General features: G+C 42.3%; 1 protein-coding gene across 1 annotated transcript in view; it reads left to right on the top strand.

Moving 5' to 3' along the window:
- The window catches only part of LOC126424535 (ATP-binding cassette sub-family B member 10, mitochondrial-like), a 123649-nt gene that overhangs the window by 69696 nt on the left and 38450 nt on the right, over positions 1–15503 (top strand). Inside the window, exon 7 of the mRNA XM_050087273.1 lies at positions 13159–13448. Coding sequence (XP_049943230.1) covers positions 13159–13448 — 290 coding nt within the window. The remainder of the gene's footprint in view (positions 1–13158; positions 13449–15503) is intronic.

The raw sequence follows: 15503 nt of genomic DNA, 5'->3' as shown, positions 1-15503 counted from the left end.
GTTGTAGTGTATGTGGCATTGAAAATTGGAAAAATCAACTATCGTGCAGTGATTAAATTCTTTGTAAAACAAGATTTAACACCAACCGAAATTAGTTTGCAGATTGTAAATGCATATGGCGGCTTCTCACCTTCAATTTTCACCATGAAGAAATGGGCGGCCGAGTTAAAATGTGACCGTGAAAGCATCCGAGATGGTTCACATGAAGAACACCCAAGATGTGCAAGCACACCAGAAATCAGTGACAAAGTGCATGATACAATTTTGGAAAATTCGTGTATAAAGGTGCTTCAAATTGATAATGCTCTAGGAATATCAAAGGAATATGTCAGTCGCATCTTGCACCAGGAATCGAATGCGAGAAAACTTAGTGCAAGACGTGTGCCGCATGTGCTCACTGCATATCACAAATGTATTTGCACAACACTTTCCAAAAAGTGTTTGATGAATTTTAAGAAAAACAGAAGTAACATTTTGTGTCAATACATGACAGTGGGTGAAACACAGATTCTGCAGTACACATCTGTATCCAAGCAAGACAGTGGAGAGAAGCTGAATCTTGAGTTCCAAAGAAGGCAAAGATGATGCCATTAGTGAGAAAGATTGTGGCATTGGTATTTTGGGATGAGAAAGGAAATTCATTGACTGACTATCTTGAAAAAGGTAAAACAATAACCAGAGATACTTCTCTCAGCTTCTAACAAAACTGGACACAAGCATTCGTGTAAACAGGCCCGGCTTAATAAAGGAAAAAAAATCATCTTCCACCAGGACAATCACCTAACCACAAAAGTGTGTTGGCAATGGGGAAATTGAGGAATTTGCCCTATGAAGTGCTGGAACATCCACCTATTCCCCAGATTTGGCTCCCTTGGACTTTCATCTGTTCTCAAAACTGAAGTAGTTTCTCACTGGTCAACTCTTTTCATCAAATCAAGAAGCATTGTGGCTGTAGGTGGGTACTCTGAAGCACTTCCACAGGAGGAACACTACAGTGGGGGATAATGTGATTGTAACACTGCTGAGTGAAATGTATTGATATTGGAGGAGATTGCATTAGAAAATAAAAATTCTTTGAAAGCATGAATTGTCATTTTTGCTATCGTACTGAGAACTTTTCAGACTGCCCTCGTAATTCCTTTCGTAGCTCACGGATGAAGGATTTTTGGAACCACATTCGTACTGAATTTTCGTAACGCTTTGCCATGCGACACATCCCTTCATTTATTTATCGACGGTCACTCCACTAATTTATCAACACCTTGTAAAAACGTGCATACGTATGCACACAATTACTTCTGCTGCATTGTACCAGCTGAATACACTGTGCCAAAACTGTAGCTCTGCAGCTTGCTTGGAAAGAAGGGTTAGGTGGATTGGAGGGGAGTAATGACGGGGATGGGGAGGGGCTGAAGTACTTCTCACAGTTCTTACACAATGTGACAGGTAGATGTAATTAAACTTCGTTTATTTGAACAAGGAAACTTTGAACACAAACAGACCGCAGTTTCTGATGCAGTACAACAAAAGAAAATAAACATTCCCCAGAAATTCTTAGTAATGTGAAGGAAAAGTTCATCACAAACAACTGTTCTTCAGTGAAATGAAAATAGATTCTTGAGAACATAGGTTACATTCTCTTGGCCAGTCAATGGTCTATCTTCAGAACAAAGCCTGTATTCAATGTTCTATCTCCTGAGCAGCACGACTTGTCCACTGAGATGAACACCAAGCCAGAGTATGAGTCACGAGAACCCAGTCATGCGAGTGGTGAAGATGATGTCCAATCAGAGGTGGTGTCCAAACGGTGATAGTACATCAGTCGCTGGCAGGCAAAGACGGAACTGGCTCTAGCCGGCTCCACCCGGGCAGGAATACTCACGCAGCATAAGGTTACAGTTTTCCTGTCGGCTACCGAAGTTGCAGCAGATGCATCAAGAGGTGCCAGTCTTTAGTATCCGTGTCACTTATCTTCTGCGCCCTCTGGCTGGTTACAGGGAGGCCCTATGGGGCTGAGCCAGATACTGCAGGAACCAGCCTGAATGCAGGGGTTGGTCTGATGATAACCAGCAGTCTAGATGCATCATTGGGTGGCAATGTTGAATGCAAAGCAAAGAGAGAGACCGTGGGTGAGGTAAGGAGGTTGGGGAAGGGTAGTTGAAAACTGGGAGAGAGAAGCAGCTGGCACACAGGATAGGAGTAGGGCACCAGTGAGTGATTACTAGAATCAGACGTGGGGAGTGCACAATGATGTGAATGAGTGGATTGGCTGGGACAGATAGAACAGAGGAAGGGGAGATTGTGGGCAAGGAGTGTGGGTGCACGATGAGTGAAATTAGAGTCCTGGGGTGGAGGTGGAGGATGATGTGGAGCGGAAGGCTAACAGTGATTCAGGTCACAAAGATTACAAGCTCAAAGGATGTGCTGTGAGTAAAACTCCCATCAGCACAGTTCACTGAAGCTGAGGTTCCTGGGAAGGATCTAGATGGCACAGTTTGAGGAGCGACTGTTAAAACTTAGCTGCCGTGTTCGGCAGGGTGTTCTGTACTGGATGGTAGACTCCAGTTTTGGGTAGCATTTGGTGGTGATTGATCCTTTTGGAGGAGAGCTGGTTTGTAGTCATTCCCACTATGGTGTAATGTCTGCACAGCAATTCATAGCTCTGGAAAAGGATTTGTCTGTAAGGTATCAAAATTCTCTGTCTTGTTTATGTACCATTCAGTAACTCAGCATCTCTATTCTTTGGTGGGTAGTTACTGTTACTTCTTAAATTATTTACATTCCAGCCGTACTTTCACTTGCCAATTTATTAAGATGGCTGCTAGTCGCGACCAGCGGTAAAGATGTATCATCTAGAAGCGTGTACATTGTATAGTCATGCTTCAGTCCTCGCACCTTAAACTGGATTATTTAATGTTTTATTTGAATTTGGAAGTTAAGATATTTCCATTTTACTTTTTGAGCATATACATGGCACAGAATTGGATTCTGCTGCTTCTACAATTGCTGGTATACGAGGAATATACCTTCAGTGGTGTATACACTTTTGTAAACCGTCGTCACCAGTTTTGTAATGACCTCATTGCTACTGCTGTGGAGGCCAAGTTGCCACAGGTGTTAAGGTAAGCCGAGTTTGTGTGTTCGTGAAATGCCTTCTGGTGCAGTACACTGCTAAGACATTTTCTCCCTGCCACTATTACAGCGCTATGCCCCAGGGTCTGGTAACAAGATAGGAGAACAAAGGTTCTACAACACTGTAAAAAATTAGTAACAAGAAGTCACACAAATAAGTTAAAAATGTTTACTTATATTTGTGACTAGTTGAATGTTGAAGTCTGCAACATTGCTTGTAATATAAAACAAAAAGACTGCCAATGGCTAAGTGCAAATAATTGTAGGTAGACTTCGCAGTACATAGCAAATGCAATTTACAACAACTGTCTGTTCATTTCTAAGAGTTCACTAAACGACATTCCCTGTCTAAGTCAGCCCTCGATGATGATCTCTAACCGGTGGGCAAGAGCTGCTCTTCTATTGTCTGAAAATGCTTCTGTCCCTTGTGTTCTGGTCATTGGCGGATTGTACTCATCCGGCAATTGGCCGAGGCGAAGTCAATATCTTCATCCTCAGTGCCACCCGTGGCGTTGCTGGAACTCGTGCAAATGATGAGTCTCTATAGTACTGGCACCAGCTCGCATCTTTGTGCCTGTGGTGCTTTTGTCCTGGCTGTGTCTTGTTCACACAGCATACACAAACTTTTCTTGTAATCAAATAACATCTAGACCTGTCATTCCACAAGTATAAATGTTCTAAGCACTTTCAGTGACAACATACATACTTGAAAAAATTATTTAAAACAAACAATCTCGTATTGTGGGTCTCTATTGCTTGCATATACTTGATAAAGGACACCTTAATGATACCACTTGCTCCTGAAAAGTATTTATTTGCCATAACATATTCAGGCATATAGCCCATCATCAGCGGCATACTCTGTGCACGTCTACATTAATTGATGTGTATCCCTAATATAAAATCTTTATGCTGGTTAAAATGATGTTGATCTCTGCGGTTCACAGATTGTTGTGTTTATACTTGGCAGACACGTCGGTTGGTGAAGATATGCACAGTATATGCAACTCGTGATAGGCTATATGACCAAATGTCAGTCTGGCAAGTAAATAATTTTGAAGTACAACCTGTGATGTACATCATGATATCCTTTACCAAAGTACTCATTTCAGTGGCTTTTCACAAAGTATGTTGTTGTTTTCTACTTATTTTTGTGGTTGAACTGCTTTCTTATCTCCGAAATTGCAGTTTACACATCAGTTTTCAATACTAAAAAAATTTTCTTTTGAGTAATTTTACTTTCACATATAAATCTTTAAACCTTTTCTACAAATAACTGCAACCAGTCACCTTTTATGATGGTTCACTTTTTACTATACCACACCCATCATAAAGTCACCAAGTGACACATTGTCAGACGGTTCACAGTTTTTGATGATTGATTGCAACATTGTGGGAGTTGTTGGTCAGAGTTAATATTATTCATCAATTTCATCCTGCTGCACAAATCACATAGGAAAACATAGCATATGTTTTCCAGATACTGTATGTTGGTTACATAACACGACACAAACTTTGTCGCGGGCAACAACTCCCACATGCTCTATATTCTGAAAGACTGGTTGCAGTTATCTCTAAAAATCTTTATTCATCAGTCCAAAACAAAGCATTTTAACTTTACACAGACAACTGTTAGCTGTCAATATACCGACAAAATCAGACTCCATCTAATACACATTTTACAGTACTGTACAATCACGTTTGCAACACTTAAGTAACGTTTGGACATCAGCATCAACCATTAGAACACAAAGGTTTACATTTACATCATAAATTAAATGTAGAATCAAATGCATCGGTTGTTGTTAATTGCAAAAACAGGGCACACTTGACATGTCTCTATTACAGTGCCATGTACCATGAACGGGAAACAATGGTTTGAGTAAACCGTACGTATTTTTTGGTGTAGAATCCAAATAAGCTCTAAAAGAGTGTGTGTATCCATGCAGATGGGATGGTTAGGAGGTTGCCAGATTCAGCACAGACAGACATCTGTATGTCTGCTTTACAAATATTAACTTTCCCCTAGAAAATTTATTTCAAACAATGAGTCATCTTCAAGATATTTAGTTGTCTCAAATTAAAACAAACACACTGTGTGTACTGGTACCCCTAGGCTCCTGAAATGTCTTTGACAAGATGTTCAGTTAAAAATTTTACACAATATTCTTGCTGCACACTTCTGTAGAATAAACACTTATTTCTACCTAAGCTACAGTATCCCAGAAGATTATGCCATATGACAGAATTTGGTGTAATAATGCAACACATGCTAGCAAACTTGTAAAATGCGGGAACTTTTAGAACTACAGGAATTTTTCATTGTTTTAGTTTTCAGTTAAATTTTTATAATTTTGACCGGTAACAACTGACACTCTAACAAAGAATTTTATTTTAGCCCACTACAGCACAATAATACTGCAGCAATAAAACATAAACAAGAGAATAACACCGAAATAAAGCTTCAGTTGCAGAGAAAATGCACCACGTACAACAACAAAACACAGTGTGCACACAACTGTCTGCTGACGACAAAATGTGTCACAGACAGTGCAATACTTCATAACAAAAAACTGCTTTGGATGCATCTTTCTTGTGTGCCTCATTTTGAAGAGTGTGACATCATAACTGTTTACATTTCAAACAGTTGGTGGGAAAATATAGCGAATGGTGGTTTGAGAAGCGTTACTTTAAAAGCAAATTTTCTTTCAAGCCAGATGAATTATGTTACATATGAGAATGTGGGATGAATTTCTTAAATCACAGAGCATTAGACTGTCATTCAAAATTTAACCCTGAGGACCAGGCACTTAGAAAAATTTCGGGTCCAAAAGCTCAGCCATTTGTGCCATTACTTAAAATTTTACTGGCACATTCGTGTTTCATATCTTAAAGGATAACACAGGCTAAGAAAAGACCAAGTTAGAAGGTTAATTTGTCATATTTATGTTATTTTTTCATATTGATAAATATTATATGTGCAAGCTTAGCTTCTTTTGTAACTATATGTATTCAAATTAATGTAAACCATTAACTTCCCCATTTGTGTGTTCGTGCTACTTACCAATGATGTTGCTAATGGCTAACTATATCACATGCTCTATGGCTCTGGATATCTGCTGTCATTGGCTGGCGAGATCTCATGACTTGAGCTATAATTATCTAACAAAAGTGTGTCACAATCGAAATTTCAGTACTTCGGTACGTATCATGTTGTATTTGGTGGAATTTGTGTTAATATGTTTGAAATATGAAAATATGAACCGTAAATGTTGCGCGCATCTTTACAAAACATGTTGTTTCTTGCTGGGTTTCGTATCCTAAAGTACTGGGAATTTCTGTTCCGATATATTAGGGCTCACTATTCAAAGGATTGATAAGTTTTAATAGCATCGAGGGAAAGTATATTGTCACTTAACGTGGAAAAAAATGTACTTTCACCCAGGAAAAATTGAATTTTCACCTGCGGAAAAGTGTATTTTTAACTGGGAAATACGGTTTTTTATATATATATATATATATATATATATATATATATATATATAGACACACACACACACACACACACACACTTCGACTCAGACCACCACCTACTACAGATCAGGATTCGTCTTTTGCCCAAGAAAAAGCTCCAGAAGAACAAAATTGTTAGACCAGATCCAGAATACGTTACTTTAAACCAGACACAAATATTACACAAAATTAAAATGGAGAAAACGACAGACTGGACACAACTTTCACGAAGAATCCGAGAGGCCATGAAACTAGCACAAGCACCACGAACACGGAAACACCGTTGGTGGAACCACACATGTGACCAAGCTATTGACCAACGAATCAGTGCATGGAAAAAATTTAGTTGCCATAAATCCCAAGAGAATTGGATGAACTTCTTGAAAACACAGAAGCAATCAAGCAAAATCATTCGCAGTGAAAAACGACAGTATGACAAACGGCGACTGACAGAGATCGAATCGGACTTCATGAAGAACAATACAAGAAACTTCTACAGAACGTTCAGAGAAAATATGACTGGATATCAACCACCCAACTTGTGCTTCAGAAGACCGGATGGAACCCTAGAAACCAATACCAAAAACAATTGTGACATTCTGGCAAAGTACTTTGAAAAACTGCTGAACACGGACCCCCCCATGGAAGAAATGATGATAGAAACGAGCACATACAATCCAGATAGTGAACCTCCAACTCTAGAAGAAGTTAAAGAAATAATAAAGTCACTCAAGAATCGTAGAGCACCAGGAGAAGATGGCATCATCGCGGAAATCTGGAAGTTACAAGACCCAGAACTCACCAAAGACATCCGCAGGATCTTGGAAGACATCTGGAAGACCATGAAAATTCCTGACGACTGGAAAACTGCCCTGATACACCCACTACACAAAAAAGGTGACAAGACTAACCCGAACAACTACAGAGGAATATCCCTACTACCGGTCACATACAAGATCCTCTCTAAAGCTTTACTGAACAGACTAGAATGCCAAACCGACCACTTGATTGGGGAATACCAAGCAGGCTTCCGTAAAGGGCGGTCTTGTGCGGAACAAATTTGGAACCTGAAAATGATTTTACAACACAAACAGAACCTGATCATTACCTTTGTTGACTTCAAAAAGGCGTACGACTCTATCGACCGGAAAACTCTCTTCAAAATTCTAGCAGAATACAAAGTAGACAACAAAACACGGGCTATCATAGAGCAAACTTTAACCAACACGACCTCCAAAGTAAAGTTCTGTGGGGAACTATCAGAGCCCTTCGAAATTCGCACAGGTGTCCGACAAGGCGATGGCCTCTCACCTCTCCTTTTCAATCTGGTGTTAGATAAGGTCATAAAAGAATGGGAAACATCACAACAGGGGATAACCTTAGGAAACCTACAGATTAAATGCCTGGCTTTTGCAGACGATTTGGCGATTGTCACGAAAGGTATGAAGGAAACAAAAGACGCTATTGAAAAACTGCACGAAATCGCTTCCAAAACTGGACTACAGATCTCTTACGAAAAGACACAGTTTATGAGCACAAAGAAACTCTCATCTCTGAACACAAAGTATGGCACGATTTACAAAACAGCAAACTTCAAATACCTCGGTGAAACACTACAAATGAGTGGACATAACAGAGACTCAAACGAAGAAAGAAAGACTAAACTGGACAAGGCATACAAAGTAGTGTGGAATCATTATAACAAGAAGTCTATCTCACAAAAAGCCAAATTACGCCATTACGACACGGTGGTGCTCCCCGAGGCACTATATGCAACAGAGACCACACTAATCCGAGGGCATACACGTATCAGACAATTAGAAAAAGTAGAACAATGGAATATGGATCAAGAAACCTACAGAGGAACTGTACAAACATACGGAGACAATCACAGAAAAGATTAGAAAACGCAGACTACAATTCTATGGACACCTATACAGAATGCCATCACACAGGCTGACCAAACAGATCTTTGACTGGGAAACCACTAGAAACAACAAATGGGTGGCAGAGGTAGAAAACGACCTGAACCAGCTCAACATAACAGCAGACACAATAAACGACAGAATAAAGTTCAGAAACATCATTAAGAAAAGTAAACTACATGAGATACAATGCGACAAACGAACAGGCATAAAATGGACCGAAGAACGAAAGCAAGATCACAGCCAGAAGATGAAAGAAATATGGGCAGCCAAAAAGGCAATCAAGATGAAGCCGAAGACACGAAGCCGACAAGAAGCATGGACAGAGGACCGGAAACAGAAACACAGCGAGCGAATGAGGGAAGTTTGGGCAGCAAGGAAGGCAGCAAAAGGAACTGGCCATGTAGTTTAGTCCAAATGCGCTCTTTAAGGGCAAAACACCAATAATAATAATAATAATTATATATATATATATAAAAACAAAGATGAGGTGACTTACCGAACAAAAGCGCTGGCAGGTCGATAGACACACAAACAAACACAAACATACACACAAAATTCAAGCTTTCGCAACAAACTGTTGCCTCATCAGGAAAGAGGGAAGGAGAGGGGAAGACGAAAGGAAGTGGGTTTTAAGGGAGAGGGTAAGGAGTCATTCCAATCCCGGGAGCGGAAAGACTTACCTTAGGGGGAAAAAAGGACAGGTATACACTCGCACACACGCACATATCCATCCACACATACAGACACAAGCAGACATATTTAAAGACAAAGAGTTTTGGCAGAGATGTCAGTCGAGGCAGAAGTGTAGAGGCAAAGAAGTTGTTGAAAGACAGGTGAGGTATGAGTGGCGGCAACTTGAAATTAGCGGAGATTGAGGCCTGGCGGATGACGAGAAGAGAGGATATACTGAAGGGCAAGTTCCCATCTCCGGAGTTCGGATAGGTTGGTGTTGGTGGGAAGTATCCAGATAACCCGGACGGTGTAACACTGTGCCAAGATGTGCTGGCTGTGCGCCAAGGCATGTTTAGCCACAGGGTGATCCTCATTACCAACAAACACTGTCTGCCTGTGTCCATTCATGCGAATGGACAGTTTGTTGCTGGTCATTCCCACATAGAATGCATCACAGTGTAGGCAGGTCAGTTGGTAAATCACATGGGTGCTTTCACACGTGGCTCTGCCTCTGATCGTGTACACCTTCCGGGTTACAGGACTGGAGTAGGTGGTGGTGGGAGGGTGCATGGGACAGGTTTTGCATCGGGGGCGGTTACAAGGATAGGAGCCAGAGGGTAGGGAAGGTGGTTTGGGGATTTCATAGGGATGAACTAACAGGTTACGAAGGTTAGGTGGACGGCGGAAAGACACTCTTGGCGGAGTGGGGAGGATTTCATGAAGGATGGATCTCATTTCAGGGCAGGATTTGAGGAAGTCGTATCCCTGCTGGAGAGCCACATTCAGAGTCTGGTCCAGTCCCGGAAAGTATCCTGTCACAAGTGGGGCACTTTTGTGGTTCTTCTGTGGGGGATTCTGGGTTTGAGGGGACGAGGAAGTGGCTCTGGTTATTTGCTTCTGTACCAGGTCGGGAGGGTAGTTGCGGGATGCGAAAGCTGTTTTCAGGTTGTTGGTGTAATGATTCAGGGATTCCGGACTGGAGCAGATTCGTTTGCCACGAAGTCCTAGGCTGTAGGGAAGGGACCGTTTGATGTGGAATGGGTGGCAGCTGTCATAATGGAGGTACTGTTGCTTGTTGGTGGGTTTGATGTGGACGGACGTGTGAAGTTGACCATTGGACAGGTGGAGGTCAACGTCAAGGAAAGTGGCATGGCATTTGGAGTAGGACCAGGTGAAACTGATGGAACCAAAGGAGTTGAGGTTGGAGAGGAAATTCTGGAGTTCTTCTTCACTGTGAGTCCAGATCATGAAGATGTCATCAATAAATCTGTACCAAACTTTGGGTTGGCAGACTTGGGTAACCAAGAAGGCTTCCTCTAAGCGACCCATGAATAGGTTGGCGTACGAGGGGGCCATCCTGGTGCCCATGGCTGTTCCCTTTAATTGTTGGTATGTCTGGCTCTCAAAAGTGAAGAAGTTGTGGGTCAGGATGAAGCTGGCTAAGGTGATGAGGAAAGAGGTTTTAGGTAGGGTGGCAGGTGATCGGCGTGAAAGGAAATGCTCCATCGCAGCGAGGCCCTGGACGTGCGGAATATTTGTGTATAAGGACGTGGCATCAATGGTTACAAGGATGGTTTCCGGGGGTAACAGATTGGGTAAGGATTCCAGGCGTTCAAGGAAGTGGTTGGTGTCCTTGATGAAGGATGGGAGACTGCATGTAATGGGTTGAAGGTGTTGATCTACGTAGGCAGAGATACGCTCTGTGGGGGCTTGGTAACCAGCTACAATGGGGCGGCCGGGATGATTGGGTTTGTGGATTTTAGGAAGAAGGTAGAAGGTAGGGGTGCGGGGTGTCGGTGGGGTCAGGAGGTTGATGGAGTCAGGTGAAAGGTTTTGCAGGGGGCCTAAGGTTCTGAGGATTCCTTGAAGCTCCGCCTGGACATCGGGAATGGGGTTACCTTGGCAAACTTTGTATGTGGTGTTGTCTGAAAGCTGACGCAGTCCCTCAGCCACATACTCCCGACGATCAAGTACCACGGTTGTGGAACCCTTGTCCGCCGGAAGAATGACGATGGACCGGTCAGCCTTCAGATCACGGATAGCCTGGGCTTCAGCAGTGGTGATGTTGGGTGTAGGATTAAGGTTTTTTAAGAAGGATTGAGATGCAAGGCTGGAAGTCAGAAAGTCCTGGAAGGTTTGGAGAGGGTGATTTTGAGGAAGAGGAGGTGGGTCCCGCTGTGACGGAGGACGGAACTGTTCCAAGCAGGGTTCAATTTGGATGGTGTCTTGAGGAGTCGGATCATTAGGAGTAGGATTAGGATCATTTTTCTTCGTGGCAAAGTGATACTTCCAGCAGAGAGTACGAGTGTAGGACAGTAAATCTTTGACGAGGGCTGTTTGGTTGAATCTGGGAGTGGGGCTGAAGGTGAGGCCTTTGGATAGGACAGAGGTTTCGGATTGGGAGAGAGGTTTGGAGGAAAGGTTAACTACTGAATTAGAGTGTTGTGGTTCCAGATTGTGTTGATCGGAATTTTGAGGTTTTGGAGGGAGTGGAGCTGGAAGTGGGAGATTGAGTAGATGGGAGAGACTGGGTTTGTGTGCAATGAGAGGAGGTTGAGGTTTGCTGGAAAGGTTGTGAAGGGTGAGTGAGTTGCCTTTCCGGAGGTGGGAAACCAGGAGATTGGATAGTTTTTTGAGGTGGAGGGTGGCATGCTGTTCTAATTTACGGTTGGCCTGTAGGAGGATGCTCTGAACAGCCGGTGTGGATGTGGGTGAGGAAAGATTAAGGACTTTTATTAAGGATAGGAGTTGACGGGTGTGTTCATTGGCTGAGTTGATGTGTAGGTGAAGGATTAGGTGGGTGAGGGCAATGGATTGTTCAGTTTGGAACTGGTATAGGGACTGATGGAAGGAAGGGTTGCAGCCAGAGATGGGAACTTTGAGTGTGAGGCCTTTGGGGGTAATGCCAAATGTCAGACAAGCCTGAGAAAATAAAATATGCGAGCGTAATCTGGCTAGGGCGAAGGCATGTTTGCGGAGGGAATGTAAATAAAAGTTAATGGGGTCATTGTGGGGGTGTTGTGAGGGTGACATGGTATTAGAAGGTGGAAAGTGTAACATGAAGTGAAATGAAAATGAAAATAAAAATATATGGGGAGAGATAAAGGTGAACCGGAAAGAAACTGGAGATCTGGAATGATCTCGTCATCCGCCAGGCCTCAATCTCCGCTAATTTCAAGTTGCCGCCACTCATACCTCACCTGTCTTTCAACAACTTCTTTGCCTCTACACTTCTGCCTCGACTGACATCTCTGCCAAAACTCTTTGTCTTTAAATATGTCTGCTTGTGTCTGTATGTGTGGATGGATATGTGCGTGTGTGCGAGTGTATACCTGTCCTTTTTTCCCCCTAAGGTAAGTCTTTCCGCTCCCGGGATTGGAATGACTCCTTACCCTCTCCCTTAAAACCCACTTCCTTTCGTCTTCCCCTCTCCTTCCCTCTTTCCTGATGAGGCAACAGTTTGTTGCGAAAGCTTGAATTTTGTGTGTATGTTTGTGTTTGTTTGTGTGTCTATCGACCTGCCAGCGCTTTTGTTCGGTAAGTCACCTCATCTTTGTTTTTTATATATATATATATAATTTTTCCCACGTGGAATGTTTCCTTCCATTATATTGATATATATATATATATATGCTCCCCCCCCCCTTTCCGCATATACACCCTGTTACAGTTAAAATGACAACCGTGGTCCGACCTACATATGTTTGCTTCTCAGTGTAACATACTCTTCACAGTAAATAAAACAAACCCACTGATGACAGGCCAACAAGAACCTAAACATGCTTGGATAAAAGTGGAAACAGATAATTGTGTCTGCTCGATGTGGCATTATAGGAGGACTTTATTGTTAAGTGAACAGTGATGTAAGTAGTGAGCTTCATGATTGTTTCGCGACAAGAGTATCTCATTTCAGGTGGTCTGACTCCTGCGGCAGCCCCAGTCGGGAATATCGTGTTCCAGGATGTCCATTTCTGCTACCCCGTGCGTCGAGAGAGTCCCGGCGTGTTCCGGGGGCTCAGCCTGAAAGTGCCCGCCGGCCAGATCACAGCACTGGTCGGGGCGAGTGGCTCGGGCAAGAGCACAATCGCTTCACTGTTGTTACGGCTATATGACCCCGATGGCGGATGCATTCTGCTCGACGGCGAGGACACCCGCCACCTGGATCCTCAGTGGCTGCGTTCTCATATAGGCACTGTCAGTCAGGTAATGAAAGTGTACTTGCATCAATTCATACAGTGATACTTGCTTACATAATTGTTATGTACTTGAAAATGTAGCATCCATCTTAAGCGAAATTAGTGCCAATTTTTCTCCATCTTTTGTAAATGATAAGACATACTAATTTAAAAGGTTACTCTGATTTAAAGTGATTCACAATGTTATCTTTCTTTCCCATCCTATTTGATAATTAAAAATCTGCAGAACATTGATCTCGAATCTGTAATGTATAAGCCCTGATAAGCATATTGCAGAGTCCATTTGTCAGTGTTTGTAGGTGTGTGTCCCATACTTGACAGTGCTGAAGATAAAATGAGTGGTTTACTGAGAGTAGAAATGGAACCGAAAATAATTATATTTGCCCTTTAGGGGAAGACACTCTGTTTGGTCGAAACACGCTGACTAGTTTTTGTTTTATAGTCGCTAGTATGGGCACATTAATATGGAAGTCAGTTCAGAGTATAAACAAATGACAATGTAGACCGTCTGTGGGGACAGGAGTGGAACAGAGTAGAGGAACAAGCTCCACCTCCCTCTCTCAGGGCAACCAGTTGACACCTGTGTTCTAACTGTGATGTGGTCATAGGGATCATCTATCCATTCACCTTGTGATGTACCAGGATTGTCTCTTGACTCATTTCAAAACAAAAAAAGGAACAACAAGCAACACGAAACTCAAAGCAAAGCAGAGTCACAAAATATTTGGTAACTGGTACTGCACAATTACTTGAATTCAAACAACCTCCCCAGCTAAAGCTGCCACATTAGTGTGTCCACAATACCAAGTTTATCAAGCAGCCAAACATACGTCTTTATTTGTTCTAAGCTACTAGGTCCCGCAGCTGTGTTGGCATACGCAGATTTGTATGTAATAGAGATCATTCAAATGTTGTGCATCACAGAGCATATCTTACACCTTTTAGATGCTCTGACTACAATTGTGTACATTTGTATTTAGTGCGTATTAGCTGCAACAGAAATATTTTTCCTCGGCTGAAACATCATGTACCATACATACGAGGGGCGTTCGAAAAGTCTGTGCAAAAATAAAAGCTGCTTCTGTGTTTGGAGTAAACCTTTTTTTATTTTTTGACATAGTCTCCTTTTAGACTTACACTTCGTCCAATGCTGTTCTGATTTGTTGATCCCTTACGAATAATAGGAATTGTGCAGTCTGCAAAATAGCTATTAGTTGCTGCAGTCATCTCCTCATTTGAATAAAATCTTTGTCCTGCCAGTCATTTCTTCAAATTGGGGAACAAGTAGCAGTCCGAGGGAGCCAAGTCTGGAGAATAGGGAGGATGTGAAATGAGTTGGAATCCTATTTCCATTAATTTTGCGACCACAACTACTGAGTTGTGTGCTGGTATGTTATCGCGATGGAAAAGGATTTTTTTGCGATCCAATTGCTGGTGTTTTTCTTGCAGCTCGATCCAATAATAATGAATAATATGCACTTGTAATAGTTTTACCCTTTTCAAGATAGTCGATGACGATTATTCCTTGCGAATCCCAAAAGACAGTCACCATAACCTTTCCAGCCGAAGGAATGGTCTTCGCCTTTTTTTGGTGCAGATTCTGCCTTGGTAACCCATTGTTTAGATTGTTCTTTCATCTCTGGAGTATAGTAATGTATCCATGTTTCATCCACAGTGATGAAACGACACTTAAAGTCATGCAGGTTCTTCCTGAACAGCTGCAAACCATCCTTGCAACACTTCACACGATTCCATTTTTGGTCAAGCGTGAGCAATCGCAGAACCCATCTTGCCGATAGCCCTCTCATGTCCAAATGTTTATGCAAAATATTATGTACCCATTCATTCGAGATGCCCACAGCACTAGCAATCTCGTGCACCTTAACTCTTCTGTCATTCAGCACCATATCATAGATTTTATCAATGATTTCTGGAGTCTTAATGTCCACAGGGCATCCAGAACATTCAGCATCACTTGTGCCAATATGGCCACTCTGAAAATTTTGAAACCACTTGTAAACTGTTCTAATCAAAGGTGCAGAGTCACCGTAATGTTTATCAA

Source organism: Schistocerca serialis, chromosome 10 (assembly GCF_023864345.2).
Source record: "Schistocerca serialis cubense isolate TAMUIC-IGC-003099 chromosome 10, iqSchSeri2.2, whole genome shotgun sequence".
Lineage (NCBI taxonomy): Eukaryota > Metazoa > Arthropoda > Insecta > Orthoptera > Acrididae > Schistocerca > Schistocerca serialis.
Note: the sequence above shows the minus strand (reverse complement) of the source record. Positions and strands in the feature narration are given on the sequence as shown.